This window comes from Diuraphis noxia, unplaced genomic scaffold, assembly GCF_037042655.1.
Source record: "Diuraphis noxia isolate RWA-SAM2 unplaced genomic scaffold, SU_Dnox_SAM2 contig0001, whole genome shotgun sequence".
NCBI classification, from domain to species: domain Eukaryota; kingdom Metazoa; phylum Arthropoda; class Insecta; order Hemiptera; family Aphididae; genus Diuraphis; species Diuraphis noxia.
The window spans coordinates 53,049,775-53,065,999 of NW_028301711.1; the positions used below are offsets into that span (position 1 = coordinate 53,049,775).

At 27.6% G+C, this 16,225-nt stretch overlaps 1 protein-coding gene across 4 annotated transcripts in view; it reads left to right on the top strand.

Moving 5' to 3' along the window:
• The window catches only part of Camta (Calmodulin-binding transcription activator), a 119,934-nt gene that overhangs the window by 70,781 nt on the left and 32,928 nt on the right, over positions 1-16,225 (top strand). For all 4 annotated transcript variants that reach the window (XM_089216232.1, XM_089216231.1, XM_089216230.1 and 1 more), the window contains exon 5: positions 10,501-10,636. In XM_089216232.1, coding sequence (XP_089072358.1) covers positions 10,501-10,636 — 136 coding nt within the window. The remainder of the gene's footprint in view (positions 1-10,500; positions 10,637-16,225) is intronic.

Below are 16,225 nucleotides of genomic sequence, written 5' to 3' on the forward strand. Positions count from 1 at the left end.
GACAGTTTTACTTAATGTCAAATGTAACTCGTCCACATACTGTTGTTTTCGTAATTACATACCGTTTGAACATCAGACATTTACAATTATCTCCACACATCCGCTATTACATCGCACTAATTATAATCGCGTGTCGGCGGCGGCGGCAGCGGCGACGACAACGACAACCAGAGGGTAACAAAAACCCCCCAAAATAAATCCGAACCACGGTCTGCGGCGGTAAATGGATCTCAAAATCGACCGGATGGGTGCAGCGGACTCTGGTAGGGCGGCCATGACCAACGAACAGGTCGGCGTAGTCGGTAAAGCGTTCGCGCACGCTTACTACGCGGCGCTTGTGGCCAGCCCGGCCACGCTGCGTCAGTTCTACGGTTACCGGTCCGAACACCTGTTTATGCTGCGCGGGCGTGAAGACATCACGGCACACAGCCCGGAAGCGGTTCAACGGTTCGCCGCCCGGATGGGGTATGACCGATGCCGGGTGCGCGTCAAATCCGTGGACACGATGCAGGTCTGGGCGAATCGGTTCGTCGTGTTAGTCGTCGGCAAGATAATGTGCTCACGGAGAAGCACTCCAGTGGGCCGGAAGTTCGTCCCGTCGACGGTGGTCAGGCTGCGCAAGTTGAGAAAGTTTTCCATCGTTGGCACGGTGTTCATGTTCGACGACGTGACTTTCGAGAACGACAGAAAAAACGCTGCCAACGCCAAAGACGATGACAACGATGACGGCAAGCCAAAATCGTCGTCCCAACCGCTGACCGATATATCACCACCCATCCGAAAACGATGCACAGTGCCGACAGGTATCAACAATGACAATCACGTGCTCGTGACCGGACTTCCAAACGGCTTCGATGTCAAGGACTTTTGGGCCGAGTTCAGTCGGTTTGGCCAGATATACAGCATCTGCATGATGCAGGGTTCCAAGATGCAAAGCCAGTCGACGAAATCCCTTCACGGCACCGTATTGTACGACCTTGCCGAGACGGCGCTCGCGGTCATCCGGCTCGGTACGGTCACACTGGCCAATGGTCACGTGGTGACCGTCAAGGGGTTGACAAACGTACGACTGGCACCAAGTGACACCCATAGCTAATCTTAAACCAGTTACCGGGACGTATTTTGTGTACCGTGTACCAATAATACCTTCATCATGGTTGTCTTCGTCGTCGCTTAAATTGTTTCTTTAGATATATTTTAACGACATAAAGTATTATTATAATATGGAATATGCTCGTTGCCTGTAAACATCATTTTTTTTTTTAAGTTCTCACATTATATTTTCTTATCGATATTTCTGTAAAAATAGATAATTCAATAAATCATTATAATATTGAGTATCTCAAATGTTCTTCAGTATACTATATTAGAGTGGATTAAATATCAGTTATATACCTATCAGTAATTAACCTATTTAATATTATTTTGTTCAAAAATATTTCAAGGGGGTTTTTATAATATAATATGCCCATAAATTAGGCATATAAAATGTCCAGCTATAACCAAACAACAATATGAACATTTTTTTTTCCATAAAAAGATATATACGGTAACTATTTATTGTATTATTAATATTTCACTAAATTTGGTTTAACCCAGGGTGTAACATTCGTTAAACCCTATTTAGATGTTATACACTAAACACACACACAATATGATTGACAAATACAAAATATACATACTCAACACTTTTTGACTCGTTTCAATTATTACTTATTATTAAAATGATACACGGCAGTTAGTTTGGAAGTAGTCATCAACACGAATAAACTCACCTATTCAATTATTGACAGCCATCTTCTAAAACAGTTAAGTATTATTTTTAATTTAATTATTAATATCTATAAACCAAACGTGTCTTCTTGTTGATAAATACCTAATACACAGTGCCTTACCCTCAGGTAATGAAAACTTATCCATAAGGAATAGAAAACCTTCTCTGGATAGGTAACTAATATCATATAGCAATAGATTCTCTCAACCAAGTTGCAGATGATTGAGTATCACTGTTTTTACATTTTTGTATTGTTCGATCCGGTCATTTAAAGGCCATTGATTAATTATTGAATTATATATTTTAATCAATAATAACAACTGGAAACATATTCAATCATTATTTGTATTACTCCAAGCTCACCAAGATAATGAGTAGGTTCGATATTTTCCCTCCTTATATAAGCTGTAGGTACATCTACAAAATATGGGTTTTTACAATATCCGCTATATAATATATATATATATATATATTATATATATAATATCGAGTTATTGGGTGCGTCAACAACGACTATCGGTGTCGTAATTAGTAAAGATATTAGCCCTGACATATAAATATTATATTGTGTATACTGTGTATAGGCACTAATAGTATAGGTATACTGCAACTATTGAGTGTATCACAAATATTTGATATAATTATATCGATGTAATTTTATTGTAATACAAATACAAACCCTATGGGGTATACTGATCTCCTGAACCCTGTGTATATACACAAAATATAAATGGTATTAATTACTAATTGGAGTATAGTAAAAAGGCTTTTTTTATTATAAATTAAAAACGTCACGAAGGTTACAGATAAGAAATAGTAGGCGCGCTCTTAATTAAATTATTTTTTAGTTTGGTATGCTTTAATAATGTATTATTTAACTCTTTTTTTGAACTTATGAAGTCGTAAAATAAAACTAACATTCTAGATTTGTATAATGGGCGTGACACAAGATCATTTTTTTGCTATATAACATCAACATAAATAGGTGCCTAGTAATCTAATTAGTAATATAATATACAAGGATGCTCTATTTGAGAGTTTCTATGACTTTTTAAATTATTTTAACTAAGTGTATAAAGGATAATGATAATAATAAATTCACTCGTATTTCCACATTAATATTTGTAATTAGCCACGTCTAGTCGTCATGATGAAAACAGACAATACCTATATACTTTGTCATAGTTCATAAGTTATAGTAGATCATGTTTTTATAAGATTAATTAAGACAATATCGATGAAATTTTATATTATTTTTAAAGCATATCGCTATTAACTTCATATTTTTTCAATTTACATTTATTTGATATATTTAAAAACAATTTTTTTAACTTGCAATGAAAAATATTTAAAAAATCAAATATTCATATTTATAAGTAATAATTAAGTTAGTATTAAAACAACAAAAAAGTATCAACAAAAATCAAACTTTCAACATAATATTAAAACCAGAGGAATAATTACGTTAACCATCTAATTTTTATAAAAACAATACATTGATAATTCAAGATACTTCGGTATACATTTTAAATGTCTGTTTTCGACGGAAATATATTCGTGTATAATATTCGTGTTCCATTTTAAATGTATTACTTACGTTTTTATGGTGAATTATTAAACATAGTACGATCACTTGACCAGTAGGTATTATTAAATTATGTAATGAAAATATGGGTTAAAAAAAAATTAGGTATTTAAATATATTTACGCGCGTGCGCGCGCACACACACACAACATTATGATGGCGTCCTTAATATTAAATTTTGGCAATTTTAAAATTATATTTGTCTTACTTTCGTAATAAAACTAATATTTTTAAATTGCCAATACCAAGTGTTAAATCATAAGATAATGTTTTGTTCAGTTGCAATACAGTGTGTAAAAATTACTTTGATACATTAGTTCCAAATCATATTTTTTATATAATGTTAGTTCCCTAGTATAAAATACAATTTGGAGGTTTAAAAAAAATTCTTACTTAGCCCTCCCCAATGCCATCACTGCCAAAAGTATAGACACATACGCAACTACTGTTTCCACAAATCACGATGCGTGAAATGTGGAGTTGATCACTACACAAAAAATTGCATAAAAAAGATGGAAGAACAAACAAAATGTGCAAATTGTGGGGGAAACCACACTGCCAATTATAAAGGATGTCAGACCTTTAAAAAATATTAAGCTACATAAAATTCAAAACAAGAACGCCAGAAACAGTTCATCAACACATTCAAACACATGCTGTACCACTTGCACCTCACAGAAGAGGACATGACACGCTAAGCTCAAACCTAAAAGAAAAACCTCATATGCCAAAGCCACAGCGAAAACTCCACCATTCGATCAACCCCTGTAAATCATCACCAATTTCCTTAACGATTTAAAATTAGTCCTAAATCCCCATCTTAGCTGCTCTAACATGCCTAATAAACAAAATCTCACTCCCACTCATTAATAAATTAACGTACGCATTACATATCTTTTGATCATACCATATTTAATAGGTATATACATTCTTAATTGTATTAATATACTTGTAATACCATGTAATATGTTGACACATTTTAAAATATAATAAATGAAAAAAAAAAAATCTTCTATATTTTCAACTTACATGTACCTACGAATAAACCAAAACGAGTATAGGTACGTAGACAAAAGACAAATCGTTTAATCATAATACGTAGAACTAGTTAATTAGTGTATTGAATAATATTGTATATGACAGCTCTTAACGTGTCTCTTGCATTGTTAAATTACAATATTGACGTCATCTACAGTATAGAATTTAAATTACAATTGAGATGAATTAATATAGATAATATGATTATTGTTTAGTTTAATATTAGTATTCAACTTATAAACGTTTATCTATTTAAAATGGATAAATTTAATGAATATTTGCTTATTACAACATATTTTATTTTAATAGTTAATTACTATAGTACTTATGATGAGCAAATATGTATAATATTAATATTATTGAAATAATATTAGGCAAAAAAGGTATTATATGGTATTTTTCTATAAATAATTAGAAAATATATATCACCTTGAGTAATAAATATGTAATGACTACATATTTAAGTAGAACAATAATTAAAAATGGTTTTTTTTATATAATATGTTATATTATATGGCTGGCTATTCTGTTGACAAAATACACAAGTAAACAAGTAAATCATAATAAAATTAATATGTCTATTAAATTCGTAACATTTTTTAAAATTTTAAAATTTTAAACATAATAATTAACACAACTACAATGATTGAAAATACTTTGAACGCACTCATAAAATCAATCGCCGTAATAGGCTGGGTATTTTTTATTATATGTACTGTTATTTTTATACGCTGGACTAGATTCGTGCACAGAAATCCAAATGCCCAGGATATAATAAATCAAATATTTCTGCGCGTGATTTTTTTAGACTAATTAAAAATAAAAGAAACGTCTAACAAATGAGTGAACCGAAAACTCCAAAAATGGAATGAAATCAAATTTACAAGTAGGTATCAAAGACCACTTAAGAATAAATAATTTAAAAACATTGAATAATGCATAATTTCACATAAAACATCTATATGAAATTTATTACAATATTACAAATAATAATAAATTATTGTTAAGCAGTTCAATGTTTTATTCTTTAAAATGTATACTGTTAAATTTGTTGTAGATGATGTGTAACTAGAAAATGGAAAACAAGATTATTTATTCGAAGCTATTTTAAAAGCATGATATGATGTTTTTCAGTATACATTTTTTAACACTATAATTTTTTTTAATATTAAGATATTTTAAATTAAACTGATTGTAAATTATACAATTACATTTATAAAAACTGCAAAAAAACAGTTATTAAAATTACATTGCAGCTAAATATTAATGAAATATATGAGTTGAGATCACCATGCTTATTAGTTGAGAATTCCCCTCATGATATTCTTTAAATGTTTAAAATAATATAGATATTGGTATGGATATAATATACGCGTAGTATCTACTTAAGACTGTTAATGTGGTTTTTAAAAAATTCCAAAAACTATAAAAGATTTAATATTATTGATAAAATAATCACTCACATAAGTACTATAGTTTATTAAATGCTATAATAATATCTAAATCACTATATTTTTATTACTATTATTGCAATTTATTCTTCAGGCACATTATGTTCTTCTAGTCTGTCTAAACTTCATGTTTTTGGTTCAGGCACCATAAGAAAATTAAATAACTTAAACATAGTGATTAATATTCTAAAACTTAATATTTTATTTTATTATCTTTGAAAAACATTTCTTACTAATAAATTTGTTTAGTTAGGTTAAGATGTTAAGTATGCAGTTATTAGAAATATGATTGTTCACTGATTACACACTCATAATTGGGAACGGATTTTATTGTAAAAATACATATTTTTATGGGAACGAGATATTTTTAATCCGATAAAAAATGTGCACGATTCAGATAATTCTTATTAAAATAAGTCCAATTTTATTTTAAATATTTTTACATATTTGGGTAAAAATACATATATTCACATATTTTCTAAATAACTGAATATTTCGTAAATATTTGGGTATTTTTGGTTTTTTTCGTCAATTTACAACGACGTCCAAGATTATTTGCCTTATCTGAATGGCATTCACATACCCTATGGTCTGTCAATGAAAGCCTAAAATAATTTGTAATTTTCAATGATAATAAATAAATAAACATTATCTACGTTTTCTAAATGGACTTACGTACTTTATACACTGCTATCGTATTATACACTGTGGACAAGTGGGTAGGTAACGTGTTTATTCAATGTTAGGTCTTTACTCTTCAGTCTTCAGTTTATGTCTAGTTACTGTTCTGGTGGGTGTAATTATTTGCATCGTAGCTATTTTTTCCTTCAACTCATACCTACATTGAAATGTTGTTGTTTTTTTTTTTATAAAATTATTTAGAATGCCTAAAGTTGCAAGTTCAATCAATTATAAGGTAGCCGCTTATTTAAAAGAATTATCGAATGAAACATTTCAAGGTAATAGGAAAGTTTTATACTTTAAAGGTTGTGAAAAATCGGTATCAATAGGCCAGCGCTTTCAAGTAAGTCAACATATTTCTACTACCAAACATTAACAAAATAAAGAGCGTCAAAATACATTTAAAAAACAATTTTTAACATCTTTGCCATCTACATCTTCTGATGATAATTCGTCAATATTTTATACTGATTTATACCGAGCATTTATTCGGGCTGACATTCCAATTTTAAAACTAAAAAAAAAAAAATAGCATTGAAAGATTTACTTTAACAATCTATTGGTACTGGTACAACAATTCGAGACGAAAGTACAATAAGAAAAAGATATGTAAATTTAATTTATGAGGAGACTTTAACTTCAATTAGACTACATATACAGGAATGACCTATTTGGTTTCTATTGACGAGTCAACTGATGAGGATGGTAGTTATGTGGGTAATGTTATTGTTGGTGAACTTAGTTTTGAGCCTAGCAATTCATTTCTCTTAAATTATGAGCACTTGGATAAATGCAATCATAAAACCATTGCTAAGTTGTTTAACGATTCTATGAATTTATTATGGCCTGAATGAGTAAAATACGAGTATTTAAATGTATTATTATTTTTGTCCGATGCCGCTCCGTATATGTCTAAAACAGATATTCTGAATGCATTTTTCCCTAAACTAATACATGTTACTTGTTTCACACATGCTTTTCACCGGGTAGTAGAAACAATAAGATCAAGTTATTTACCATGACGTAGACCAATTAATAACAACGATTAGTAAAATATTTCTCAAAGCATCAAGTAGAGTTTTAAAATTTAAAGAATTATACCCCGATCTCAATCTACCTACAGAGCCTAATTTAATGAGATGGGGTACGTGGTTAGAAGCCACTCAATATTATTGTGAACATTTTGAAAAAATTAAAAATATAATTTCAAATCTTAATACTGAAACTGCCACTGCTATCGATTAAGTAAATAATTTGATGGAAAATAATAATTTAAAAAATAATTTAACACACATTTCGGCTAATTTTTGTTTTTTGATTCATATTATAAAACAACTGAAAACTCGAAATATGTCAGTATCAGAAAGTTTATGCGTTATTGAGGAATCACAAAACAAATTAGAACTGTCAAACTCAAACCTTGATGTAGTTAATATAAAGTATGCTATCATTACTTCAGTTGATATGGAACGTTCATTCAGTCAATACAAAAACATTTTATGACCAAATCGCCGCCATTTCAAATTTTAAATCTTAGAGAATATGTAGTTTCACATCGTTTTAATAATTAGATAACTGATAAGATTTTTACACTTACTTTTAATACTTATTTTTTCTGTTGAGCAGTTATTACATATTTTGATTTTTTTTTTACATAAATAAATAAAAATAAGTACATATTTATGTATATATTTTGATTTTTTCATTACACTAAAATCCGTTTCCTTCTCATAATTAATGTTGATTTTTTTTTAACTATTAGGTAATTTGTAAATTATTAAAATTTTAATTTCAATTGATGCTTAGTGATAATTAAATGTGAACTCTGTACCGGAATAGTACATTAAAAAAAATTTGGATTGAATGGTGTCGCAGCGCATTTGATGTTCCCTATCATATTATGCCATGATACTGTGTTTAAAACTTAATAAACTTGTCCCAAAGAATTAAAACATATTATATGCACTCATTGGTAGCTAGGTAAAGTAAAAAATGCATCTATACAATCTCGAGGTTTTGTTTAATGACTTTAAAGGCTACGTGTTCGTTTTTTTAGTTGTACTCTTCGTGAATAACTAACATCAGAGTGTTGTTGACTTGTTTTGCAAAACAGCGTGAAAAAAAACTTTCATTTTAAAGTTTGCAAATGAAGTTGATGTTTTCGTAGCCTTTCGTCCGCGATTGAAAAGTTTTCGAATAAACGAGGAATAAATAATTAAATTGTCACCCGTCAAGAAACTACTCGAGAGAACACTATAACGGCGATTCAGAAGCAAAGATCATTTACGAAAACCTCCAGTGACTTGTTTTTTTTTTTTATATATATATACCGTTATAGACACCAGAAACATTTTAAGTGGCAGTAATTTCGACGAAGAAAGAGATAAAATCAACGTCTCTTTATACAAATTCGAGTCGATTTTTTTTTTAATCTGCATACTAAAAGATGTACCTATTAAAAAAAAAAAAAAAAAAAAAAATTATAAAGTTTCCAAATATTATTTAATTATGAACGGCTTATAAACTATAAATATCAGTGAATATATTTTTAGATATATAAAAACTCAAGAATTATTTATTTTTGATTATTTATTTGGCTATTGTTGATACAGTCTTTCATTGTCAAATTAATAATATTATGAAAAGAATAAAGAAGGAAATATAAATATTTATGTGACGTAAAAGCATGTACATCAATAAATTCAATTGTTACAGACAACCACAATTTTAGTATAGCCGGTTTATCATAGTATATTATTATTATAGCTAACTGTATGACAATTTGTTTTTGAAATATATTATACATTTGAAAAATGACTTATAAATGACTTCATACCTATTTAGTTCTACCCTGAACACAAAAAAATCATTTTTTAATTAATTAAATTATTGGGCCGTTAAACATTAAGCACATTATTTCACTTTTATTTTGTAATAAGTTGAGCGTTTGTTCTCGCATTATTAAAATTGATTATGATTTATGTAAAAACAATCAATTAATATTGTGCAATGCAATTATTAAATAACTTTCCATCTTTTTTAATGCGATTTAAAATTTTATAAAATTAGGTTATATATTATTTTATGGATGCTACAAAATAATTAGTTACTGAACCATTATTTATTCTATTTTAACACTGTTTCGTAGGAATAATTAAGGAATGACATAAGCCAAATGGTATTCTATACTTATTTAATTGTTATGTGATTTAGTTTCGTATAAAAAAAATTGAATTGCAGACTGTTGATAAAATCCTTAGCCTGTTGTACTAATAACTATAGGTATTTTGTTCAGCGCTGTTTCACTCACAGCGATTAAAATAAACTTATGGTGATTTAAATATTTCCACCCTTAAAATATATTTAATGTTTTATTTTATTTACAAATCCTACATTAAAATTGAAATTTTTTACATTGGGTGAATGTTCATCTGGGTGAAACTATTCTAGGCTGCATAGTGCATAGTGCCTATATTGATGCATTCTGAAGAATATCTATTATTCTGACAACCTTCTCTACATTTATGATTTTGATTTATATGCAGAGAATTCTGTCTTTAATTTTTTTGTTCCAATAATTTATAATTTACTCAATGGCCAATACATAATATTATCTCATCTTAATTGATTCTTTTTTATATTATTATACAGCTTAAAACTCACGAAATGGGATTTATTGTGTTAATCCTTAAATGAAAAAAATCCTAATAAAATTCATTAAACACTGTTATATTTCAATATAATATATATTTATAATATATATATATATATATATATGGTTTTAGGTATGGTCTATATATTAAAATATTATCACAGTATTTCTATACAATATACATATTATTGAATATTGGTACTAAATATTGTACTCATTGTTTATAAATAGTTAATACCTATTTTTATTTAATTTCTCAATAAACTTAACTGTTGAACATTAAACCTTGAGTGAGTGTAATTTATAACTATATTTTTAGGCCCAAAAGTGGTTCAATGTTATTGTACAGCAGGAAAAAAGTGCGGTACAGACGGGATGGATATTGTTGGAAAAAAAGAAAAGACGGCAAGACTACTCGTGAAGACCACATGAAGTTGAAAGTTCAAGGAACTGAGGTCAGTGCAATATTTTATATCATTCTGATATTAGAATGAATATGATAGATAAAAACTTTCCTCGAATTAATACATGTTACTACGAGTGAAATTTAATTTAAAGATAAAATAACGGTATTTCTCTTTGGACTGATATATTATAATATTATGTTAAGTGTAAATATGTGAACGTTTCATTATAAAAGTAGTGAATGAAATATAATATATATCTTGGATTTATCACAAATATTTAATCAGTAAATAACGCGTAGGTATTGTATTTATGTGTATATAGCAATACTGCAATTGAGTGTATTTATTCGTTCTTTCGAATATCTACTTATCGAGTTTTAAAAACATTATCGAGACTCTAATGTTTATGTTATAATTGTTTTCCTGCATATTATATCTGATACCTGTATGTAAAAAATGAATAATATCGATATAAGATGATTTTATTGGTTAACTAATATAATAAAGTGCATAACATAAATTTCCTTCAATTATAAATTCATTATTTTATGTACAAGTTTGCCTTAACGACGATAAATTATTTATTATTTTTTTTTAACCACAATAAATGTTAACAACCGCCATAAAGTTTCATAATATTCATCTTTACACCAACAATAAACTTTGATTGCCTTAATTATATAAATAAATTTCTCTACTGTTTACCGGTGTCTCATGATATTTATTTAAAATTTAAACACACAAAATCAGTGTGATATATTCTTAAAAATAAAAGAATTTAGTAGTTTTAGTATAATTATTCATACACTGTATAGATTTAAGTATTTAAATATCAACACACTAAAAATAAAATGTAATAGAATCATTCACTTCTATTATTTAGTTCATGCATTTTAGATTCTGATCACATCAAAAGAACTAGTACAATGGGTTATTCATATATTTTTTTTTATTTGAAAACAACTTTTTGACCATAAAACGTGATCTAGTGGATTGTGGATACATTATGTATACCCACCCATTTTCCAGTAGAACATTTTTATTTTATTGATTGAACTTATAAGAAGTCATTTTTCAGTGTTTGGATATTCTTAGTAATTGCTTAAGCAAAAACTATCAAAACAAGGCAACAAAACTGGTGAACGACTAAATCAAGGTTTTATCCTGCTGTTATTTAACCAACTATTCTTATCTCTTGATACTTTTATAAGAAAAATATTCTTAAATTTTTAAATTTAAATCAAATATACGATATATATATATATATATATATATACTCGTATATCGTATAATATAATACAATATTAAGCTATTAGTTAAATGTTCAATTTTTTTCTGAATAGTATAATGGTTATTTTTATAGACATTTAAAATGTTTTGGTTTTTATACACTGGCAAAATTATATTTATTCAGAAAATCATAGTTTATACATATTCTCTTCTGATGTAATGTTAAACATAATAAATAGGTACATAACAAACATTATTATTTTTAGGTAGTATATTACATAGATATTCGCTCAAAATCATTTCACTGATTGTTTTCAAATGTAATCAACCATCATGATGATCTAATCTTTGGTGATATACACGAAAACTTTATGATACTCTCAGGTCTTTATTTATTGTTATTCGTTTCATGCGGACTTCCATTGTTATTCATCGTTATAATATAGGTATATACACCCTAAATTTTCTGAATTCGTAAACTTGCACTTCGAAATACCCCTAACCTAACCTAGTATACAGAATATAAATTATATCAAAGTGGACAAATTTGATAATTTTTTCAAATGCTGTAAATATAGGTTTCGTGCTCGCGAGGCGTCAACTCCCAAGTGATGAACCAAAACTAATAAATCTACTACCACACCAAACAGTTTTTTTTAATTTTAAATGCACAATTATATTTCTGCACATTTTATAAATAATTTTTAGAGTGACAAATGTGTGCATGCCATTTGAATACTCACACGTTTTACGAATATTCGAGGAAAAAATAATACAATTTTGATCAAAGTGTAAGACGCGACGTCTTATCGGCACTTAATGCTTGAACTTACTTTTTACAAAAAAAAAAAAAATAATAATAATAATAATAAAATAAAAACCTTTTAAACATTATTAACGGTTGTTGTTGAACGTTTAAATATTATATGACCGCATGACGTGTTCTACAGTGCTTATAATTGTAAGTAAAAGCAAATAATGTTATCTTGTTTTCTTCGTCTTAAAATATAATCTTATCCGGACTGAAAGTAAAAGAAAAATTTTTTCAAGGCTTTTAAATCTTAACCATAACTTTTAAACGAACTCAAAGAAACTATGCGGGAATTAATGAAACATTTATTAATCTGTTACTATTATAATATTTAGTAACGATATGTTATCTTATTTTACTTGTTGGAAAAATGTGTTATAAATACATATTATTATTATGATACTTACATAATATTTGTTAGTACTTATAAAATGATATTACTGCGTTTTCGTTGTATAAATCACTATTTTGTTATTATTTTGAATAAAAAAATTGATTCTAACAGATATATAATTATACGATAAGCATAATATATTTATGGCTAAATAATATGTTTTAATTGCAATTCCAATGTGCTATACATTGTGTTATACAATGTGTTGTATAACATATAAAATATTGAACATACAATCCATACAAATAATAAATTAAAGGGATTGTTTACTTTTATAATAATTTAAATTTTGTGTATTTTTTAATTCATTATCTTTGTCCAAAAGTCAATGTTATGTATACGTTATAGATTTTTTCCACACAAGTTCGATGAAAATATTCATAAAAACGATGGCTTGTCGCTTGTTACATATATTTTAATTTCTAAAAAACCTTCTGTAAATTTGTGAATAGAACTTAATTATTGAAATATAAACCGTGCATTTTTATTTCAATTGAAGTTATTATCAAAGATTTATCATGGGACCATTGGGCCAATCTCATGTCTTTCACAGAGCCACGCTACCCAATAAAGCAATAAATGTATTTATGAGATGTCCCTTTTGATTCATTCCATTTATTCGTTATTTTTTATTCATAATTAATAATACTTCAAGTACCTAAAACAATTAAATTTATTTTTTATTCTTAGCTATTATCTTTTTTGTGTTGAAAATATAAAATTAATTGGTATAATTATATTATTCTAGTTTAGTTATTCGAAAAAAAACTAATCCAAGCATACAAAATATGTACCTCTACTCATCTAAGGAATCAAATACAATTATTTATATTGAAAATAAAAACAATTTAACTAAATATATATTTAAAAGGTGGTGTTTACAAATATATTATAAAATAAAATATTATTTAAAACTGTATTTTTATTTAATTTTATTGAAGTAAAACTTCTTTATTGAGGTATGGATGGAGAAAAAAATCGTCACCAAAAATGAAACGCCACGAAAAAATGAAACGGTGTATGACTGCGACAGAATTCGCTTGAATGGTTAAATGTTATTTAATGTTATTTTATTTATTTATTTATTTATTTCAGTGTATATTTTATGTGTTTTTTTTCGTACTGATTTTTTTCACTTCTTCCCTATCTCACTTATGATTTAACGGACCCAATAATTATGAAAGAAGTTTTACTTCCCCAGAGTGTAAATCACACACTCTATTATTATTATTATTATTATTTATTTAATTTTTTTTTTGGGAGGGGGGTGTTTGAATCCAAGACTTATTTTGTGATAAACATAATTGCTGTTATTATTAAGATTATAAACTTATTACAAAACCTATAACATTGACTTTTAAGCATAAAACCTATATCATATCTATATGACATTGTGTTTAAATTAGAAGAGGATTAGGTACATTCCAATTAGCCAAATATTAAGTAAATTATTGTAAATAAATAAGTAAATAGTTAACTAATTTTTATCCTTAAATAGTTAAGTCGTATATCTAAATTTTGGATTTTTTTTGTATTTAAAATTAAAAATATTTACTATATTTATCTTTATTCAAGTATTTAAATAAGTAATATTAAGAAAGGTATTAAATATTAAAAATAAAAATAATTTATATAACATATACTGGATAATTTCCATTCATAAAACAACGAACTACCATGCACATTTTAATGTTATCATTTAATGGTAATATAAAATATTAACAGCGATGAATGGATTGCAACATTTTTTATTTTATTATTTCATTATTAATTTAGGTACTGAAGAACCGTTGACAGAAGTTACACAACAAAAGCATTAACTTCAAGCTTCTAAGACATAGAAGTTAATCAAAGTCCTAATAATTCTGTAGGGCTATGTCCAAAGAAAATTAACGAATCTCCCATGATGAACGTTACATTGTTACAAACCTACCAAAATTTTTCTTCTTTTTATTAATCTAATTTTCGTTTTCGTTTTTTTTTTTTTTTTTTTTTTAACTGTAGATAATGTAGCAACAATTTATTCGTGATTAACGTTATATGTGTAATATTAAACACATACGTGAAAAAAAAATTTAAAACTTCAAACGTATTCTATTACTTAAAACATTCAGGTTGTCTCGTTCTCATATCAGTATGCAAATGCACACAAACCAGCTGAAATCACTATTACATTTTTTACAAAAAATATTTAATCATCACAATTACCTAACCTGTACAGCAACAGAGAATTAGATTATATTACGATTTAAGATAGTATTACTATCTTAAATCGTGAATTATATTTAAAAATGTTATAATTGGTTATAGCAATCGTAGAATTGTATTGATATTAGATAATTTTAAACATAACTTGATAAGATCTTTACGTATGATAAATATTACATTAAATTTTCAACATATCCAGTTTTGCTATGAGTCGTAAAAATATTGTTATTAAAATATTAATAATTGTGTATAATATTGTATGTTTGTATATTGTTATTTCTTATAACTGTTGGACGGCGCGGTGTATAGGCAATTTCGGTACATCGACGTGTAGGTAGCTTTCGAGTTTTCGTATTAAGAACGGTTAATTATATGAATAAATGACTTGTTAAGAAGGTAATTTAATGTTCCTATTTCGTTTATTTTATTTGATGTGTGTATTTATTTTGATATGACTGGTATGATGGTGGGAGAGAGGAGGAGTGATATAAACAGCCAACAAATGTGAACTCACCAATTTATATTACAGATGAAGATTTATTTTGTATGAGTTACGTTGCCATAATATAACGACGGTATTTGTATTTGTAATTTTTCCTATAATTTATTTCAAGACAAAACTCCATTTAATAAATTATCGCTTATGATTAAAATCTCATATTCCATTTTAAATTTTAGTCAACGTTTGGCGTTATCCTTTCACTAAATTAAATTAGCATTGTCCAGAAATAATGTATGATGCTGACACATTCAAAACGAAAGTTCTATTTTTTTTTTTTTTTTTTTTTTGGCAAACGATTTCCGACTATCCTATAAGAACACCATCATCCAAGTGGAGTGGTTTTGCTTCCATTTTTAATCGTATTCTTAGAAAGTTTTGACATATATTGTGCGGTAAAATCACTTTTTTCTAGTCAAAGAGAACATCATATACCAAAATGTCATCGTAAATTACGACGCTCCGACGATATTGCCTTCGACCGCCCCGGAGTAA